The sequence below is a fragment of the Antedon bifida genome, chromosome 11 (genome assembly GCF_963402885.1).
Source record: "Antedon bifida chromosome 11, ecAntBifi1.1, whole genome shotgun sequence".
Lineage (NCBI taxonomy): Eukaryota > Metazoa > Echinodermata > Crinoidea > Comatulida > Antedonidae > Antedon > Antedon bifida.
Window position 1 is genome coordinate 17,912,672 of NC_136236.1, and position 22,612 is coordinate 17,935,283.

Consider the following 22,612-nt stretch of genomic DNA (forward strand, 5'->3'; position numbering starts at 1 on the left):
TCATAAAGTGTTGATGTTAATGAATTCAATACAACATTGAATACAATTTTAAAGCAGTGTTTTTTAAAATAAAGTTCAAGCATAACAATACTGTAGGAGCAACAAATATTTTTTCTAACTTCCAAAAAATGTTTTGTTTTCAAATTAAATACTTTCTTTCTAAACTAACTCAAAGCTTTAAAAAGTGTCAACATTTCACAGACATTTTTCAAAAATATTTTACTATTTTATAAAAACAATGTTTTTGATGTTTCTATTTACTACTCTGATTTTACATGTTATAGCAACTTGTTTTAGTTTAATACCGGAGACAAATGTTACTTTTTAAAAAGGCAAATGAACATTTAAAGAACATGATGATGAAACTGGAAGGGACCATTGTCATCAATTGAATTGATTGTATTGGATAAGAAAAACAGATATAATGAACATTGAAAGAACATTATGATGGCATTAAGGCCAGGGGGAAACTGGAGGACTTTAGTTACCGATACAGTAACTAAAGGGTGAAATAATTGATAGTATTGGATAAGAAAAATTAGAGAGATTATGAAAACAGGAGGGAACCGTTGCCATTGGTTGAGTAAAAGACAGTGCCCTCACTGAGGGGATGTCAGACTACTTGAGAAAGCAAACATAGGGTAGTACTTTTTTTAAGTACTTTTTAAAATTAGTTATTACTCTTAGTGGGATAATTTTTGTAAGCAACCACACAATAGAGGGTGCTATAAAAAAAACACATCATACTAAAAGATGATGCTATTAAAAACAATGTTTGGCATAGGTGTAGTATCTAGACAGGGCAAAGGCAGAAAACAAAATGTATTCTTTAAATTTATTTAACATACTAGGGGCCAGTACTTTTTACGCTATCAGGATTTTTTTCTCCCATATTATCTAAAAGAAAATGTACCTTATAACGGAAGGCAAGAGGCTTAAAATAAAACAATATACTGTATATGATATATATATAATTTGCAACGATGAAATGACGAAATCTGTGAGAATGAGAAAAGTCGACTTTTTCTCATTCTCACAGATTTCCTTATCTTATCGTTTCAAATTAATTAATACATTTCAGTATATCACCAGGCTGTTTAGAATTTGTTCTATGCCTGTGGTGTTTATATATATAAAATCTGGAACATGCTTCTGCTTATATAGTTTACATAATTATATAATAATTTATACAGATAAACAATGCTGACAGAGACATTTTTTCGGATTGTCAAAAAGACAGGAGCATGCTCATAGCTAGGTATATTAAGTGATAAAGTTAGTGTTAGGAACCATTTCATGACCATGCACCTGTATTCATTTTGATGGTCCGACTAATGTAGCTCTAAATATAGAAAGCATTGAAATTTATTTCCCTACTTATTAATTCCAAGTGATAACAACTTGTTACTGCACATGGAATAAAACATACGCGAAAAAAAAAAAAAAAATTGGAGATGAAATGCTGATATGTTTGTACAGGTCACCTAGCAAGAAGTGAGGACAAAAGGTAGGCAAAATTAATGACAACAGCAAAATTAATGACAACAGCAAAATTAATGACAACGGCAAAAGAAGAAAGAGAGGTAAAATATGAAAACAGAAAGACCTATAACTATTTGAGCAGCATAGTTACAGAAGAGTTATGAAGAGAAGAACGGGTACATCCAACATAGAATGATGGAGGAATGGACAACCGTCTGGGAAGTAAATCAAGCGCTAAATCCAAAAAGTAGAGGACTGAATCAAAATAATTTACTGGATTAAAACCTTTGTAATAAACAACAGGCTAAGAAAATAAATGATATTGGTGATTGGCAATTGGCTAATACACAAGCACGGACAGTCATAGAAAAGTGGTGATTGGCTAATGCACAAGCAAAAAGCACAACAGCGAATGATGTAGGTTAGGCTACTAATAACTGTGACATTTTATAGGTTTATATTTAATTTACCTCTGCCAAAGAGCTATATGTAATCGATTGTGTGTGTTTGTTAGCAAGATTACTCAAAAAGTAATTGCAAGATCTTTACCAAGAGTTATAATTTGTAATTTTAAAACATTTCTTATACGAGTAGTTTTAAAAAACCTATTTCTTTTCAAATTCACCCATTTGTTTTTGCCGTTAATTGAAAGGCTGGTTACATAACCATTACACCAAATTCGGATACACATGCTTGTAGTGAAAATAGCCTAAATCACACACAGCCTTAAGACAACAATTTAAAACACTTTTTTCTTTTTCAGTGAAATCTTGTGTAAGAGAATTTTACAGTAGGCAGAGGTATGCACTCTTGGAGTGTCTTTCTAGTTGAATACTGTGACATATAAACCTTGTCGACAAAATGTATCCAACATTTGAAACCAATTGCATGGTTTTAATAGAAAAACGTTTTGCTGTAGTGAATATTTGAGCAATTTATTTTTTGTTTGACGGCGTCTGTGTGCAGTAATAATATCATTCTTTTCATTTTATTTTTTTAACCAAACTTGAATATGTGTTTTTCACATGATTACCTCTATTTTCTATCAAAGATTGGTGTTTTCCCCTATAGATTTTCATTGTTTCAACGATATTTCTGCGATATTTATTTGTTTTGTGTTTGTCTGATTGCTCTTGTATTTTAAGTAAGTAAATTTATTGTCATTTGTAAATGAACGCTTTTCGGCTAAAAACAAATAAATTGAACTTAAACTACATGGTGAAACTATCCCCCGCCGGACACCATCCCGGTACTTCTAGAACTGGTTTCGGGGGCGTTGGTAAAAACTATTATGGTATTTCAAGGTTTCGGAGAAGTACATACGTAAACATGATCATTAATTGTGCAGATTGCTGTTGAGTAGAGAGAAGAAACTGACTTTTTAGTTTTTGCAAGTATCTATCTATATTATTTGTGACTGTGCGACATAATTTGGAAATGATGGTTGCCAGGATGGTATGGATCATTTATTTATCAATTTTTGTATAATATTCAAAAACTGTTTTATAGTACATTTAAAAAACGAGAACAAAAAAGGCCATATACCTGGCTGCAGTCGCATGCTCAAGTTAGACATAGTGAGCTGTAGACTAAAAATTGTTACTTTACAAAGAACAAAATTATCATTGTTTTACAGTACATTTAAAAACTTTTCTTTCAAGAACAAAGACTTTTTACTTTACAAAGAACAATTGAAAGACAAATGCTTGGTCACATTTTTATAACAAAACTTGTTAATTCATGAAGAAAAAGAGAAATGCTTCGTGTCAAAAAGACAAAGCTCGAGAAAGGAATTTATTCAAGTCAAAGAGACAATGGCAAAATGGGCAAATTAACTAGCGAGAAGATAGGACAACAGGTGGACCAAACGAATAACTGCCACCTAAGAGCTGGCAGAGGAAAAGGTCAAGGGTTTTCATAGCACAAAAGTGTCCCCAACCCTCACAAAATGCATAAGATACTTGTGCAAGGACATGAGAACCATTAGCAGCATTAGAATACGCTAAAGGGGGGAGGGAGGGGAAGGTGGTAAATTAAAGTATATTTAAAGATTATGCCTAAATGGCGAGCAATGTACCTTAGTGCAATTTTCGGAGCGATGTCCCACGGCGCAATATTTTCTTTTGGAGCGATGTCCAACGAATTGTGACCATCTGAGCGATGTATGCCTACCGCTAAGTCGGACCTACCGCATGAGCGCGTACCGTCAAGCGCTACCTCTGAAGTGCACCTCCGAGAAGAACGAGAAAATAATGGGACTGCGTTGCCACATCATCGATGAGGGGTATTGCCAGGAACAAAATAATCTGCGAACTACTGTCGGGTGCTAGGCGCTACTCTCCGGCGCTACTTATTAGTAGGTCACAGTTCAATATTATAGGCATGTTTCTGTAAGCCTACCTCTACGTCGTAGCCTACCTCTCCAAGTACAAGCGCTCCTACCTGTGAGCATAGGCCTCTCCTGCACTGAGAGCTCAGACCACAGAGTGATATAATTATTGCTAGGTAATATTAGTTTAGCCTTTATGTATGCACATCAGAATAGGCGATACTCTCTGATGCTAGGCATACTCTCAGGCGCTACTCACAAGGATACTATAGGCTACAGTTCAAAATTATATAGGCCACCACTTCCATCGTCTTCTGTCCATATGTGGTCGGTAAATCGAACCACCTGTATGTGCGTGTGTTGTATATGGAAGACGCGATATCAGTACACCGCGCCTCACCACACCACCTGTATGTGTGCGTGTGTTGTATAACATACCAGAAGGAGCGATATCAGTACACCGCGCCTCACCACACCACCTGTATGCGTGCGTGCGTGTGTTGTATAACATACCGGAAGGACCGATATCAGTACACCGCGCCTCACCACACCACCTGTATGTGCGTGTGTTGTATAACATACCGGAAGGAGCGATATCAGTACACCGCGCCTCACCACACCACCTGTATGTGTGCGTGTGTTGTATAACATACCGGAAGGAGCGATATCAGTACACCGCGCCTCACCACACCACCTGTATGTGTGCGTGTTGTATATGGAAGGCGCGATATCAGTACACCGCGCCTCACCACACCACCTGTATGTGTGCGTGTGTTGTATAACATACCGGAAGGAGCGAAATCAGTACGCCGCGCCTCACCACACCACCTGTATGCGTGCGTGCGTGTGTTGTATAACATACCGAAAGGAGCGATATCAGTACACCGCGCCTCACCACACCACCTGTATGTGTGCGTGTGTTGTATAACATACCGGAAGGAGCGATATCAGCACACCGCGCCTCACCACACCACCTGTATGATGCGTGCGTGCGTGCGTGTGTTGTATCATACCGAAAGGAGCGATATCAGTACACCGCGCCTCACCACACCACCTGTATGTGTGAGTGACGTGTTGTTTATCATACCGGAAGGAGCGAAAACAATGCCGCGACTCACCACCTGGATCGACCTCTACAAGCTACATACCGTTATACGAATAGATGCCTACCTCCTAACATCAATTGGAATAAAGCCCCTCGAATAACGCCCCGTACCGTTTGTATATTTCCTCGTAATAATACACAATATTGTATTTTAACACATTTCTGTTTTATTTACTGAAAATTGTAAATTCAATTAAAAAAATGGTCAAATTGTGTCAGACACGGGGTTTGTTTGTTCAAATTTTGTTTATTTATTTGTCTTTTTGTAAAATAAGTTTTTCTACAGACGTGAGAAAAATTGTCAAATTGGCAGCCAGCCAATGGATTTTTGGTTGAATTTAACAATTTATTATGTTATTTATATTTTTTTTAAATTTTTCTATAGAAGTGATTAACTTGATTAAAACTTCAAAATAACCTATTCAAAGTCGGATTTAATTGATCTTCATTTTTCATGTTTTTCCGGGGCAATACATCTTTACAAGATACATATTACAAGATACATTTTACACATTCACGAAAGGCAGATGTTCAATTCGAAACGATTTTCCATTGTTTTGTTTATTTATTATAATTTTTTATTTATTTTAACCAAAAAATCATGTTGTCTGGAAGCATTTTTTTTTTTCGATCCAGTTTTTAGTCAAAGTGAATAACTATTACGTGACAATAAAATGGCATAATTCATTATTGAGCACCTTTAACGCTATATAAATCGAACGATTGATTGATATTATATTCAACAAAAACAATTTAAGGCACAACTTTAAGTTCTTCGTTTTTAACAAAGTAGTTTTCTTGTAATTTATTATTTATTTTTTTATAATTTCGATATTACAAAAGTATCATCCAATAAATAATTAAGTTAACGAATTATTTTTTGCTTTTGCAATGAGGAATAATAATAGTTTTAAAAGCTCCTGATCTTCCTACTTACAAATTACGTCAGACAATGGCAAAACATCTGACCAATAAGCGACTACCTTGACGGACAGCCATATAGCGACAGAGCCATATATGGCTCTGTATAGCGATAATACAGGCCGCCCTCAACGTTGTAGGGAATTTCCCCAAATTAAATTTGATATTGATAAACATCATTATTATTAATTTAGAGGCCAACATAATTCGTTTTAATTGTTATTACTTCAATTCATTATTCATTCAGTGAAGTTAAATACAACTATCGAATCATGGTTTGTAATTTTATTATAATTAGGAATTGTTTTTAGGCCTGCAATATACGTGCACACCTACTAATCCGAGGCCTAGCTAGGAGGCTAGGCCTACTCTACTAGCCTAACAAATTCTAGCTGCTCGGGCCAGGCCTGCGTCGTAGAGGCCAGGCTTAACCGGATAATAAGGCCTAGCTAGGCAGAAGGTTCGGCTAGGCTTAGATTAGTAGTTGCCTTTCGTACTACTACTGTCAGTCAATGAAAGCTAGCTAGACTTTTAACGACTTATTTTTGTATTCTAAATTCCTGGCCCAGCAGTCAGGGGGACTACTGTAGCTGGCTAGCAAGCATTTATCTTATCTTATTATTTGTCTTGCTCATTTTAATTTACTGGCCTAGGCCTATGTTAATTTTTGTAATTGAAAACACTACTGTTTCTCAACACAGAGTTCACCAATTATGAAAACACAACTGTTTAAAAACAAATTGATTATGGTTGAAGAACTAAGTTTAGAGGAACTTAGAACAGAACTTGAAGACAGAAGTAAAACTGTTGGACCACTTCTAGGTAAAGTTTTCTTCTAGGCAAGTAGCCTAGTTCCAATCCATCCTTCATAATAGAACAATTTCATTTGAACCCCTATTAAGAGGACACCTTCATGACCCCAAAAATGTCTTCAATTATATAGGATTGTCCACTCTATAGGTGTTTACCGTAGTGTTCAAATATATATTTCACATCAATTGTTTTACCAGAAACGTCTCCCCATTAAATAAGAGTTGGTCAGACTCTTGGTAAATTGTCCCTTTAAAATATGAAATTACGCAAACCATAACAAATATTTTTTAATCACTTTGTCAGGGTCATCTTACTATCTGTTTACTTCCGTCTTTCAACATTTAATTTATAAACCACCTTTATTTATTATCGTTGTTATCATAGATTCAACTATTATAGTTTACCAACGACAACTTGCTAGATTGTTAGCTGAAGAAACAAGATTAGGAGGCAACGTGGAGTACGCAGAAGAGGAGGAAGAACAATATAGCAATTCAGATTTAGGGTGTAAGTTTTTATAACTATGAGGTTAAAGGTCGTTTTCTCTAATTTACAATTGATATTATAGTAGTCGCATTTTAAATCGTTATCTTAAGAATATACTTACCCAAAAAAATCCTTTGAACCTCAATAAAGATTACGAGCGTATCTAGCCGCACTCCATACAAATTTGATTTTATCTTGACCAAAATAAAAACTGTGTTTTACTTTGATACATTGCAAAAAATATTAAAATATATATATATATTTGGACGTTCTTCAATAATAATTGAAGATTATTGAATTAAAGATTATTGAATTAAAGGTTATTGAATTGAAGAATTCTTATATAGCGCTTCTCATTATTATTCCGGTCATTTTTTAATCAAACACGAATGAAAACATACTCCCATAATGCAGCCTCTGCACAGCGGTTACCTCACCAGCTACCCATTTGTACATCTGGGTGAACGCAAGTAAAGTGTCTTGCCCAAGTTTTATAAAACACTGCGTGCAACATGCCCTTGGTTGCCGTTGGTGTATCTTTCAAAACATAAATGTTTATACTGTATTTGTGTATATTTTTATATTTAGATGATGATGAAGAGGAAGAAGATGAGGATGAACAAGAGGAGGATGAACAAGACAGTCATGTTCAAGCAGGAGGAGATTCAGGGTACATATTTTTTTATGCAATGAAAAGTAAAAATTGTAGACTTACCATTTCACAGAAGTATGGCAATCAATGCTGAGAGGGTAATGTTTATGCCTTGAGTGGGTAGTGGTCATGCCTCAGTAGTTAGTAGTCGTGCTTCAGTGGGTAGTGGTCATGCCTCAGTAGTTAGTAGTCGTGCTTCAGTGGGTAGTGGTCATGCCTCAGCAGTTAGTAGTCATGCCTGAGTGGGTAGTGGTCATGCCTCACGCCGTTTTTTTGTTGTGATTGTTTGTAAATTAATTAAAATACCTTATTGCTACCTTATGAAAATTATTATTAATGAATTATTAAATTACATATTTAGAAAAAAATCAGGTGTGATTCGAACCTACAACCTCCAGATCACTAGACTGGCGTTCATAACTCTGGACCACCGAGCATACATTATTCTCATCTTTGGACAAATATTTTCAGTGTAGTGTTTAACGCAGTATATTTCTCAATATTAACGATCATGTTTTTATTCCTATTTTTAGGCCACGTCAAAGACCCAGTGCGCAAAAGTCGTCTAACCAACCACAACAAACTAGTCCACCACAACAGACAAGTAAAGCCAAAGGATTGGTACCGATATGGGTACAGAGTCTTGCCTTATTGATCCTATCGCTTTTAATTTTCGCAATATGGTATAATATGGAAGAAAGCGGTAGCTCAACTCCCAAAATTACTACAAACTAAAAGTTTTTTTGCATTAATGGGTGCAAGCTCTGAAATATAATCCTGCTAGATTTTGGTGATCAGGTACACCCTTACCAATTGCATAAGCCCTTATGCCAAACCTGTTATGCTCCATAGTTTTTTAAGGCTTGGTTACCACTAGGGTGCAAAACGATCATTAGGCCTACACACAAATTGACCAATCCGGTGAAAGTTTGAATGATTCAAATTGCTTGTGATTGGTCAAATTTCTTGCATTGTAAATCAAGCTTAATGATGATGGGACTAGCTAGCCCATTTGTACAATACACCCATTAGTACTGCTTATTCATTCAAATCTTTTGAATACTTACTTTTTTTACATTCATAATTTTATACCACAATAATAAAGTCAAAAACGTGGTGTAATGTTATATTTTTGCTTGTTTCATTTAATAATTTATATTACATAGCAATGAGAAGATATTAATTAAGTATTCTAAATTAATAATAATACATAATATTGTTTAATAATTATTATAAAACATCGTTGAATTTAAATTATTTTTTACTGTACTGTAGCTACTAAAACTAAACATTTACACTTAGCATTTGTGTGTATTTGCATGAAACATTTTAGGTTTTTTGTCAATTTATTTGTGTTTGTTATTTGTTTGTTGTTATTATTATTAAAGAAAGTAGAAAACCCTTCTTTGAGACGCCCAATACAGGGACACTTTACTGTGGAACAACTACACATTATCAACCAACCCTGAAAGGGGTCACTCTGTTGTGTGTCTAGTCTCTATGTAATATGTTTAGGACCAATTTTTCACAGCAAATGTTTTTTTATAAATAAAAAATGTACTTTACTTTAAAGTATTTGATTTATCGTATACTGTACCAAGTAAAAAATATTTGTTTAAAAAAAAATATTAATAGGCTAAAAAACGAGGTTAGTTTTACTGTTTTTTTATAAAACGAATGAATTTATTTATACCTCTTTCACATTTCCTAGCAAAACTTCAGAATTTACACACATCTGTGTTTTGTATTGAGCGCTTCCCAGTCTGTGTGCGTAAACTGCCGAGTTTTGCTAGGTGATGTGAAAAGGGGTATTAGTTGTACTGTATATGAAATTCAGTTTTTCACAAATTATTTTAAAGTTAAAGATGTATTGTCCCCGCAAAACATGATTTTTAATAGTCCATTTTGCAGCTTTAATAAAAGCTTTCATAGGAAAAAAAATATTTGTACTTTTAAAAAGACAAAATAAACGTTTAAATTCAATTAGCATCCACTTTCACATATTTTTTTGCTTTAAATTACAGTTTTTAGTCACGTGCAAACGCGACTCTACAGCTCACTATGTCGGTCGGTCGGTCGGTAAACACTAACTCAAATTTGAGCACGCAACTACATGTATATGGCCTTGTTAAGGTACATATATATTTTTTTCATTCCAAAAACATGTTTTTTAGGTGGACAATACATCTTTAACAGAATGCTTACAATGTTTGATGAATTATTATTCGTTTTTTATTATATAGCCACATCTTTTTTAATGGCACTTTTGGCTTGCGATTAAACTTGCCTTTCAATCCCAAACCCCTAGGTTCAAATCCTGTACAATGCAGGATTTTTTGTAAAACAATGCTGTGACTGCATTGTCATATTTGGATTGAGTTTAGTATTTTTTCTCTAACATATTATATTACTTTGTTTATTGATAGATACAATATTTATTGTGGATATAGTAATAAAAAAAATAGCCGAAATGTATATGTATTGTTTTATATTTTATTTATTGTTTAGCCAATATAAAAATGGCAAAATTTATTACAATTACACAGTAATAATAATATAATCCTTCATACCCTCTCTGGTATCACAGGAGCGGGAATCGAAGGTCAAGGGGTAAATTGAGTACCCAAAATAACTTGTGGAAGGTCAACACCGGCAGTTGGCTCCTAAATATTTGTTCTGCTCAATGCAGAATTCTCAAATGTTCTGCTTTTGACTTCGAGTGGAGTGCAGCATATATTTGCATTTAAATAAATAGAAAGAATGCAGCGCAGTGACGTAGGAACCAACGACGCAACAGTGCAGTAAACATCGCTACGGGATTTAAAATCAGTTTGATTTCACGCAACAACGCAAGAAAACTGGAAAACATAGTACAGCGCGTAGTCAAATATGCGGGCTAAACCAGGTCAACTAACGTTGACGCGCAACTAAGCAGGTTTGATTTCATGCAGGCCGGGGAAACACAATTATTGGAAGGGCATTTTATTATGTTGCGCAGTTTGCGTTCATCTCTAGTGAGAACTACGCTTTACTGCGTATCAAAGATATTAACTATATGTATCAAATTTTATCATATAACCCACCATGACCCCCATTCATAAATCGTTTTCTCGTATTCCTGATACAGCCAGCAAAATTGCACACCCTCTTTCCCCACTCTCATAAGCGCCGGAAATGCTGTAAAAGGAAAGAATTATCAATTGATGCCACCATCAAAATAAATTATGGAAAGTCAAGATTATGCTTTTTTGACAAAACTGTCATAATTCTGCTTAAAACGTAGAAAATTATCGTAAAATAAAACAGTTATACCTATAAACACATGCACGTCCAAAAATGTCCAGCTCTTCCGCTTAGTGCTCACACACCTCGCTCGGTGGTTTACACCGCATTATCAATATTACCTTTATTCAACACTCAAAAAATCGTTTACGCTTACAGTGCTTCCTCAACTTTATGTCCACTCTCAATTAAAATTATAATTCAGACTTCTTTCATTATTTTTCTGAAGGATAACGAATCAAACCACGACAGTGTCTTTATTTTGATGCGTCCATTGTCTGCTTTAACATGAATCTTGTTATCTTTTGAATGATCACCAATCACACCTGAAAAATTGGCACCATGGTATATAATATTATACAAATAATGAATGTTTATGAGTGTAATGGTACAAATAATGGCATGCAGTGAATGATAAGAGGATATATATATCAACGAGGCATGGTTTTTCCAACGATTCCACGTCTTGTAGAGATGTTCCCATTAATTAATCAAAATCCTACACGATCTAAAGCTAATTTAAATGCCTTTTTGATGGAAATTAGTATATATCTCTCCAGAAATGTACTCCATCGTAAAAAAAAACAGTCGCCACGAAAGTACAAAATATGTGGCGCTGTTGTATTTCAAAAGCAATAGTATAAAACAAAATATTTTCAAATGCGAAAAGATTTTTTTTTTCTGTACACGAAAAAAAGTACTATTAAACGATTGTCGTCTGGCGATCCGTATGGAGTAAGGACAGCTTTGGGCTGGGCAATAAATGGCCCAATAAATAAAGATGTTAATCAGCCTCGATCGAGTCACCATGTGCAACTTAAAGCAACCTATGAACAGTCTGGTAGCTGTTGGAAGCTGAATACAAGTAGTTCTAGCGCCGAAACTACCTTATCCATCAATGATCAGAGGGTATTGCACATATGGGAAGGCTCCATTAGTCTACAAGATGGCCACTATTCCATGAATATTCCATTCAAGCACAGACCACCAAACCTACCAGATAATCGTCAGATGGTAGACCGTAGATTGTACCTGTTGGGTAAATGATTGACACGAGACCCAGTTCTGAAGAAAAAATATGTAACTGAAATTGCTACTACTAATAAGTAACTACTTGCTGATCGACATGCATGCAGTTCCAGAAGAGGACCTCTGCAGAGCTGACGGTTGTGTATTATACTCTTGCATCACCGGTGTTTAACCCCAAGAAGCCAGACAAATGCAGAATCGTCTTTGATTGTGCTGCTAGGGCAAATGGCACCTGGTTAAGTACACACCAAGGACCAGATTTTACCCATAAATTAATCGGCATCCTTCTTCGTTTCCGACAAGAAGCTGTTCATAACCGATATCCAGGGCATGTTTCACCAAGTTGTTGTAAATTCCGCCGATCGTGACGCACTGTGGTTCTTATGGTGGAAAAATGATGACCCATACAACGTGCCTCTAGAGTATATAATGACTGTTCATTTATTTGGAGGAGTTTGGAGCCCAAGTTGCGTCAATTATGCTGTTCATCTGACTGTCGAGGATAACGCAAGTGAATACAGCAATGCTGCAAGGCAGACAATTAAGCGTAACTTTTACGTAGATGATTGCTTAAAATCTGTAGCGTCTGTTGACGAAGCCATATATCTCGTACATGAAGTTAAAAGACTATTGCAGTGTGGAGGGTTTCACCTCAACAAGTGGATGTCGAATAGCAGGGATGTTATCTATTCTCTACCTCAAGATGAGTGGGCCACAGGATTAAAGAACAGTTTCGACAGCTTACCATGTGAAAGAGTCCTTGGAATGCTTTGGAATATTGAGCAAGACAAGTTTCAATACGATATTTAAGTTGCTGTTAAACCTATGACACATCGCGGAGTGCTAAGTATACTCAACTCTATGCAGGACCCTATGTACTGCGAGCAAAGATGATATTTCAGCAACTATGCCGCTGCAAATACGACTGGGACGATCCCATACCAAATCAGTGGAATCGATTTCGATGAGCGATGTTTTTAATGCACCTACTAAAGAATCACCTTTAGGACTGTCTGATCACAACGTCATCGTATGCACCCCAATCGTAGGAACATTTAAATCGCCTAACGTCTTCGCTTACCATACAAAACGTAGCTGTAAACCGGGTGCCAAGGAAAACTTCGAACGCGACATTAATAACATTAGATGGCAAGATCTATATCGAATGGATGGATGCTGTAACCAGTTTGAACTGTATCATAAGAACATTTCTGAACTCTTAAATTTACACTTCCCCCAAGTAACGATTAAAAGACTTCTTAAAGATAAGCCATGGGTAAATAATGCGTTTAAAGGTATCGTTTCTAGACGGCAAGCAGCTTTTGCAATTGACCCCATGTCTGCCGAATATAAGAAACTTAGAAACTTATCTAACCGAATGGCTAAATCTTTGAGAGGTGATTTTTATCGTAATAGTATTGCCCAGTTATTCTCGTCCGATTCTAAATCTTGGTGGAGGGGTATTAAACAATTTCTTAATCTCGGAAAGGGTACTAAGTACTTTAAAACTATGGCTAATGAATTATGTAACGGGAACGTATACGATCTTACCACGAAAATTAGTGGTTTTTTCCAGTCCCTGACTTCTGAGTTCAAACCTCTTGAACCAAAAACCAATGATTGTAACACTGTAGTACCACCCCATTTAATTATCACGCCAGAGACAATTGAGTCTAAGCTTAAACTTGTGAAATGTAATAAAGCCCCAGGCCCGGACGGAATCCCTCCGTGGGTACTACGTGATTTTGCCAATGTCCTTTCCAAGCCAATAAGTGCAATAGTTAACTCGAGTTTAAGGGAAGGGGTTCTCCCCATGCTTTGGAAGTCAGCCGATATAATCCCCATTCCAAAGGTTAACCCACCTAAGGTTCTTGAGAATGACTTGCGTCCTATTTCGCTGACTTCCACCACCATGAAAGTTATTGAAGGGATCGTAGGGGAAATGATTTGGGTCCAAATTAAAGATAAAATCAAGTTGAATCAATTTGGTTGCTCTAAGGGTGTGTCTACCACTGATGCTCTTATACTTTTGTTAACCGAATGCTTTAATGCTACTGACCAAGGAGATGAAATGAGATTATTATTGCTTGATTTCAAAAAGGCTTATGATTTAATTGACCATAATATATTAATTGATAAGTTGTATAATTTAGGGGTCGAAGACCATCTAATCTCTTGGATCTATGCTTTTCTATGTGATAGAAAACAACGTGTTAAACTAGGCGATGAATTGTCCCCTTGGACAGTCGTTAAGGGTGGTATCCCCCAAGGATCCTGGTTGGGGCCCATGTTGTTTATCATCTTTGTCGACGATCTTCTGGATGGGGTGCCGTGCATGAAATACATGGACGACACCTCTATCCATGAACGCGTCGGCAACGATGGGGCAACTGTACTCCAAACCACTCTTGACGAAACTGTCCAGTGGGCTAAGGATAACAATATGTACCTTAATATTAAGAAAACGAAAGAGATGAGAATTAGTTGTAAAAGGTCAAAGACTGCTTTTGAGCCACTCCATGTTGGAGATTGTAATCTGGAACGTGTTGACGAATTTAAACTTCTTGGTGTAATTATTTCTCATAATTTGTCATGGCAACCTCATATTGATCAAATGATTAGTAAATGTAATTCTAGAATGTACTTTCTCTAACAGGTGCGGAGGGCAGGCCTGGATGCCCCCGCACTTGTCCAATTTTATACTAGTATCATTAGACCAATATTAGAATATGCGGCCCCAGTTTGGGGATCAAATATTACGAAGCAACAGAATCAACAACTTGAACAAATTCAGAGAAGGGCCTTTAAATGTATTTTTCCGCATGCTACTTATTCCGATGCCCGCAGCTTCCTTGGTTTTTCTACCTTAGAAGACCGCCGTGTTCGACTGTGCAAGGATTTTTTTGTTAAAATCAAAGACCCCAGTCACAGATTGAACCATTTGTTACCGGAGGCTCCTTCTGCTGCTTATAATCTTAGAAGACTCCGTGAGTTCTGTATCCCGAGAGTTAAAACTAACCGTTCAAAAACGTTTATTATTAATCACGGATTATTCCAAAAATGGTAAACATTTTGTGTTATGTTTCCGCGACCTTCCGTACCTTTGTGTGTAAATTTTATTGAAAATTTTTGAAGTTTTTAACATTTTTTAAATTTGTAAACATTTTTAATACTTTTAAATTTTTATCCTGCAGGCCTATGTCTTTAACAATTTGAATTTTATATTTATTGTTTTTATAATAAGTGATTTTTAATTGTAATTTTGTTTTAATTTTTTGATTGTATGTTCTACATTTCTGAATGTCTTTTATATTTGTATATTGCATTTTATTTTTCTGAGTGAAACGCTTTTGTTAAACTTCAATCTTTCGTTTGATTGCAATAAAGTTCTATTCGTATTCGTATTCGTATTCGTATCGATGGCTCATTGACCTCCCTACTATAAGGGATCTGAAGGTACCACGTTGTTTTAAGCCCATTGGGCTTCACATCAAATCCAGTAGTAACGTACCTTAGAATGATAGATTAAAGCCATTGTAGTATTCTGATGTCCAAATCAAGACTTGCGCCTTTGAAGACCACAACCATCCCAAGGTTGGAGCTGACCGCAGCCGTCGAAGCAACCAAGTTAGACAAGTTGTTGCTGCGTGAGCTAGAAATTCTGCTGTTGGAATCCACCTTTTGGTCGGACAGCATCGTCTTATGGTATATTCAAAATGATGAGCTTCGCTTCCAGACTTACGTAGCAAACCGTGTTTCAGTAATCAGGGAACAGAGTTTCCCGCACCAATGGTGATACATTGACACAAAGAGTAACCCTGGAGATGAAGCATCCCGAGGTTTGACTGCAAGCAAGTTGGTTAATAACCGCAGATGGGTTAGCGGACCATCGTTCCTATGGAAAGGTAAAGAAACATGGCCACCTCAACCACCTTTCAAATGCGCAGAACTTAAAGGTTGAAGCGTGCTGTGGCATGGATTATGCGCTTCAAAACCTCTATGTTGAAACCTGCATGCCCAATTACTGGGAAACTAACGGTAAACGAGCTTAGGAAAGCAGAAATTCCATCATCCGGTATATTCAAACAAATAGCCTGAACCCTGTGCAGATTAATTCGCTTAAAAAGGTTGAATCCTATCCTGACAGAAGACGGTCTGTGGTGTATGGGAGGTAGATTAGAAAAGGCCAATGTATCATACCAAACCAAGCATCAAGTATTGCTACCATCAAATCACCATGTTACCAAGTTAATTGTCGAACATCACCACTTGAGAACGGGTCACGCTGGAGCTGAACGCACTTTGGCCAAAACCAGACTAAAATATTGGATTGTCCGAGGTCGCTCCACTGTGAAAGGTATCTTGTCCAAATGTATAACATGCAGGACGTTGAGAGCAAGAACAGAAACACAAATGATGGGAAATCTTCCTGAAGCCCGGGGTTAAATCAAATGAAACGCCGTCCAATAGAGTAGGTATCGACTACTTTGGACCGTTTATAATAAAAAGAGCCCATAGCGAATTGAAAAGAAACGGATGTATCTTCACTTGCCTCGCCACTCACTTAGAGGTTTCACACACTTTGGACACCGACTCGTTCATTAACACCTTACAACGCTTTATTGCACGTCGGGGCGAGCCAGCCGAAATTCGCTCAGATAACGGCACAAACTTAGTAGGTGCTCAACTGCAATTAAAGCAAGCACTTAAAGGATGGAACCAACATAAGATAGGTGACTTCTTGCAACAAAAGGAAATCGAGTGGATATTTAATACTCCTACTGTGTCACATATGGGTGGAGCCTGGGAGAGGCAAATTCGTACAGTGCGTTCTGTGCTGCATGGCGTATTGAGTCAGAAGAAACTAGATGATGAAGGATTTATCAACACTGATGTGCATAGTAGAAAGCATAGTGGACAGTCGTCCCATAACTAAACTTTCCAGTGATCCAGATGATCCCTCACCCCTTACACCTAACCACCTGTTGCTTATGCGTGCTGGACCATCATTACCTCCTGGCATGTTCGTTAACCAAGACGTATAAGCGCCGTTGGCGTCAATTTCAGTATATGGCGGACATCTTTTGGAAACGATGGTTAAGTGAATATCTTCCTGCCCTCAACAGGGTCAGAAATGGTTAAAACCAAGAAGAAACCTACGGCAAGGGGACCTGGTTCTAATGAAAGCAGAGAACACACCTCGTTACCAATGGCCTTTAGGATTGATCACCAAGATTTACCCCGGCACCGACGAACGGGTTCGTTCGGTTGAAGTTAAAACCCAAACGGGTGTATATGATAGGCCAATTGGTAAAATTTGCTTACTAGAATGATGTATGTAATTAAATGTAGTTAGATTCAGAAAATCAGACAATTAATAGTATTGATAAATCCTTTATTTTGCGAATTCGTGCTAAAAACATGGCACTGGGTTATTTATTATTTATTACTTGATAGGAAGAATACATTATGTATACAATGTATTGGGCCAGGGTGTTAGTAACGCAACGCTTTCTTTCTGCTATATTAAACTGCACCTGACATAATATGTAAATTTCCCGTTCTTTTGTTTCTATTCCCTTTTATTGTGCTGCGCTTGTCGTTGTAATACACCAGACAGGCCAGTGATGCAAGTTATTTGGTTTCTTTGATTACTCTCTTTAGTTTAGTTTAGGCTTAATACCATATTTGTACATTTTGTTAATTTAACCTGAATACATTTTAGTTCTTTATTGTATTATTTTGTTACATTTTCAGTTTGAACCACAATAAATCAATTGTGAAATGCGAAACCTGATTGGAAGTTTTTTTTTGTATACCGATTAACGTACGATGCTACGAGCGTTACAGAGTTCAATGATGGTGCAGCACAACCAGAATGTGCGACTGTCGAAAATCAATGTGTAGTGTGCGCCATCTACAATAGCGTTCAAAATTAGATTGCTTGGCCTAGTGGGTGTGTTAAAAACGTATGTTTTACATTTGTGCAATGGTACTGTACATTTTCTATTCTCATGCAATTATTTGTTCTATTGCACTCATTATTTGTATTCTATTTGCCAATAAATAACTCAACAACTTGACAACTAGAGTGCGCCACTTTATAACTCCTGTATCCAAAATCAAACTCGAGCTCTGCAGTGCATAGCCTAGCCTCCTTCGACAACTGGAAATGTCTGAGCCATAATATAAAACAAATATTCTTTGCACATTTTGAGTTTATGGTTAAAATTATGAGCAATTTACCTTCTACTTTCTTAATGTCCCCAGCATGTTCTTGAGTACAATCTGCAAACTGGGGTGTTTCTGGTAGAATAACCTCATTTGCATTCAAATGCAGGTGTGTTTTTAGCTCAGTCGGTACTTTGACTACAACATCTCCTAAAATGTTAAACCATAGTATTATATAGTATTCTATAAAATCTTTTTGAGAATTATATGGTATAATGGAAAGGTGTATCAGACTACTGTAGCATGTGAAAGGCATGGGTTCGAGAACGGTCTGCGGCATATTGCTTTTGACTTTAAGCAAGACACTTTACTCTCGTCCTTCTGATGAGACATAAAGCTGTTGGTCCTCTATACAATGCAAGTGTGACGATCCAATCAAAATGTCTTCAGTCTCCAGTAAAACCAAGGATGATTAATTCAATACATTTACTTTGTTGTTATTATTTCTACCTTGGGTATTGTTAATGTAGATATCTTTGTGTCGGATGGCGTAAACATCAACGAGTCCACTTGTTACTTCTGAATATAACGAACCATCTAAGCTACCTGTCAACACACAAAGTGACAATGAAATTATATTTACTATGACAATATAAATTGAATTTTTATTATTGCTTTAGCTGGCAGCTAATTTGACTATTTTTTGCTTTAAATTACATTTTTTTCAGCTAAATAATTTCTTTTTTCGTATGGTGCAGTGTGTTGGACGTTTGACTACTGATCGTGAGACCGAAGTTCGAATCCAACTCTCGCCGCATTGCTTGTATCTTTATGCAAGATACTTACGTTTGCCTCACTCCACCCAGGTGTACAAATGGGTACCCGGTTAGATCAAGACACAACCTTGCGCTGATTACTAGCTGCATTATGGGAGTATGTTTCCATATGTGTTTGATCCAAAAAATGACTGGGGTAATAATGTTCACAACATTTAGGCGCTATATAAATCCAGGATATTATTATTATTACACTTTTGGCCTATGTGACATTAAAATGGCATATTCAACAAAAAAACAATTTTTTTCAGGGGGACAATATATCTATAACCTTTTAAATTATATCAGGGTTTTTAAATGTTTGTGGTATGGTGTGCCACTATAATAAAAGTATAGTATCCAAATAAATACTATGTTTACATGTTCAATCATTAGGCAAATTCTTAGATACAGTATCACATGTTACATTGATTTTAATCTAACCTAAAAAGTATTTCTATGATATAGTACTAACATGTGATGAATATGTGACACTGTATCACACCTACACACTATAAATCAGAAAATAGTTTAAAAAAATAAAAATACCAATATGAATGTCTCCAGATTCAGTCTTTATATTGCACTCTCCGTGCAGATTACCGGTCATTATGTCGCCCTCCTGTGATTCTATCGTCGTTGCTTTTCCATAAATATCACTACACGTAATTGTTCCTTCTTTTGATGTTAATTTTACAACATGACCCTGAATCTTGTCCGTCTTAATATTCTGAAAAAATGAATTAGACTAAAAAATTATACTGTTCACATTTGTAGTACCAGGGCGGATTGCTATAAAACAGTCTTAACTGATGGTCTTAATAACTCCATGATAAAAGCCGGCTTTATCAGATAGACGGTCTTACTAAACACACCTGTTAGACTATTGCCATTGCAATAGTCTTAGCTAAGACCACGTACAGTAATAAATTAAGGGCGTAATTTCTGAGTAGAATACCAAATAAGGTAATGTTCGTCATGCTTGCTCAATTCACAATCATAACAGTACGTACATTTCTACGCAAGAAAATATAATATTCTAGGTTTTTTATTTATTATAGCCAGCTAAGACTATTTATAGACCATTTATAGCAATCCACCCCTGGTTAATTTTAACAAGAAATGTTTTAAAATGTCATTATCATCTACAAACTTATGATGAGTGTTCTATTAAGAAAATGCTTGTGGAGAAGTTTCTGGATGTACATACGTATAATAAAAATACGAAAAAGGGCCAGGCTAAAAACGCCAGAGGCCTCCAGCGTTGGAGGGCTACTTAGAGTCTATAAACCAGGTCTCTGTGTTATGCTACAGGTACTAGCAATACTTACTCCCTTATTGTTTGCAGTCAGTGAAACATTTCCAAGAAGGGACTTTACAATGCTAATATTACCACCTTGACTAACAGCTGTAGCCTGGCTTGTCTGTGAAAACAAATCAATAAATCAAATATTTATACAAGCCTACTGTATGCTAAACATACTGTTAAAAATGTCATTCAAAATTTAATGTTATAATAACAGAATTTTCTTAGTAAGTTTAATTTGTGTGACATGATCGCAGATTAATATAAGTGAAACCCCCCCTCCACTCATTATCCAGGCCCTTCCCTGGGGAGGGGTGTATATTGAATACACTCTCATTCTAAAAAATATTTAAGTTTAGTTTTGTCAAAAGTCTATAGCTAAGAACATACAGTGGAACACCTCCTCTGAGAACACTCCTATTAAGGGACATTTTCACATGAAAGGAATGAGGTGAAATATATATATTAACACACCAACCTTTATTCAGGGAAACCCCTATTAATAGGACACTCTCTCATGTAATGAATGAGAAGAAATAAGAGTTTTTTAACAAGAGACCCCTACAATTAAGGAGGCACTTTTTGAGTTACAAAAGTGTCCCCGTAAAAGTTCTACTGTATTATATGGCCAACTTTAGAAAATCAAAAGTTTTTATTTAAAATTCTTTTGTCACTACCTATTATATAAAACTGATAGAAAAGTATGTAATTATTTCGAAAATTATTTTGACAATGAATTTCCGCAGTACTTATAGTACATATAGCTCTGTCTACACTATCAAACTTTATGTGACAAAAATGTATATATGGACATGATGTTGTCATATCACTACCATATTTGGGCATATCAATACCATATTTGGCCACATCACACTTTTTTTTGATAGTGTAGACAGAGCCTTAGGCCTAACTGTAAAATTGTGATTGTAGTAATACTTGCCTTCAGTGACCTCATGATGCAGTCGCCCTGTTCCGTTTCAAAATCACAACTTTTGTTCTCAAATTTTTCAACATAAATATGTCCTTGTCCGGTAGACTGAAGATGGAGATCTTGAAAAAGTATATTAATTATGAAATATAATATTTACGGTATGAAATTATATCGTTCAAAGAATGATCAGATGTTGTAAAGTAGATTCCGTCTATTCAGGGGACACCTTTATTAAGGTGACACTTCCTATGAAATGTACAAGCTGAAATGTATTTTTTAACAATATGATCAACCCCTGTTTAGAGGAAACCCCTATTAAGGGGCATGAAATAAGTGTTTTAACACTACTACCAACCCTTATTCAGGGAAACCTCTATTAAGGGGACACTCTCTCGTGAAACACTACGATCCCCCACCTCTATTCAGGGAACCTCCTAACATAAAGGTGACACTTTTTTGGGTTCCAAAGGTGTTTTGTTAATAAATAGGGTGCTAACTGCATGTTACAACATTTAAAAATGAATTACTTACCGAAGCTCATTGGAACTTCAACATACCAGCCAAGATTAAGTGAATGTTTCTGAAATTTCTCAGCACATTCATTGTCCAAAAAGTCGCCTTTAATCGCAAGAACTTCATCCTCTCCCTTGTAGTCAACATCAGTTATACATGAATCACGAAATGTATGATTGATAAAATCTGGCAGACTATCACCAGCTATTGGTGACCGTAAAAGTAAGTGTACAAATATTCTATCTGCTGACGGGAACTCAATTGGGTTGAGCGGAACAACTCGCATCGGAAAACTTGTATTGCTGATAAGTTTACCAAATGGATTATCCAGCTCAAATGCCCAAGACCGAATTTTAGCAGTTTGTTGGTCATTATTAGCTAATTTAGTGCTGCTAGCGAACGACCGGACACTAGTTCTAACTAAGTACGCACTACGTACTCTGCTAGGCCGTAGCATATGGTTGACATATGGCATCTGGAACTGCTGCTCCACCATCCTGCCGCGGGAGGCTGAAAACAATGACCGAGTACATAGGTCTAACCGAGGCCTAGCCAAAAAGCACTTAGTATTTGTAGAATTATAATCACAAACATACCTCCTCATCGAAATTGGTGACTTTAATTGTCGAAGTACAGGATACAAACGAAGCATTATAGATCTTAGGTCGAAATATATAATTAACAGTTAAAAATAATTATTATTGTTGACAATCGCTTCCACACATGTGGTGCATGTAAAATTAAAACGTGTCAAGTGTTGTGATTTGTGATTAACGG

At 36.3% G+C, this 22,612-nt stretch overlaps 2 protein-coding genes across 3 annotated transcripts; one reads left to right on the forward strand and one right to left on the reverse strand.

Annotated features, from left to right (window-relative positions):
- Positions 1-5,966: 5,966 nt before the first annotated feature.
- Positions 5,967-10,263, forward strand: LOC144855423 (uncharacterized). 2 transcript variants are annotated; one of them, XM_078713277.1, is made up of 5 exons: positions 5,967-6,112; positions 6,539-6,659; positions 7,035-7,157; positions 7,725-7,806; positions 8,322-10,263. In XM_078713277.1, the coding sequence occupies exons 1-5, from the start codon at positions 6,110-6,112 to the stop codon at positions 8,521-8,523; spliced, it is 531 nt and encodes a 176-aa protein (XP_078569403.1). In that variant the 5' UTR covers positions 5,967-6,109; the 3' UTR covers positions 8,524-10,263. The 2 variants fall into 2 exon arrangements, with proteins under 2 accessions (XP_078569403.1, XP_078569404.1); XM_078713278.1 differs by having other exon boundaries at positions 7,746-7,806.
- A 47-nt stretch (positions 10,264-10,310) lies between these two features.
- On the reverse strand, positions 10,311-22,597 carry LOC144855408 (protein FAM185A-like). Its single transcript, XM_078713257.1, has 7 exons — positions 21,854-22,597; positions 21,332-21,441; positions 20,417-20,509; positions 19,635-19,815; positions 18,781-18,876; positions 18,346-18,480; positions 10,311-11,396 (listed from the first exon to the last, which is right to left on the reverse strand). The coding sequence occupies exons 1-7, from the start codon at positions 22,485-22,487 to the stop codon at positions 11,272-11,274; spliced, it is 1,374 nt and encodes a 457-aa protein (XP_078569383.1). The 5' UTR covers positions 22,488-22,597; the 3' UTR covers positions 10,311-11,271.
- Positions 22,598-22,612: the final 15 nt, after the last annotated feature.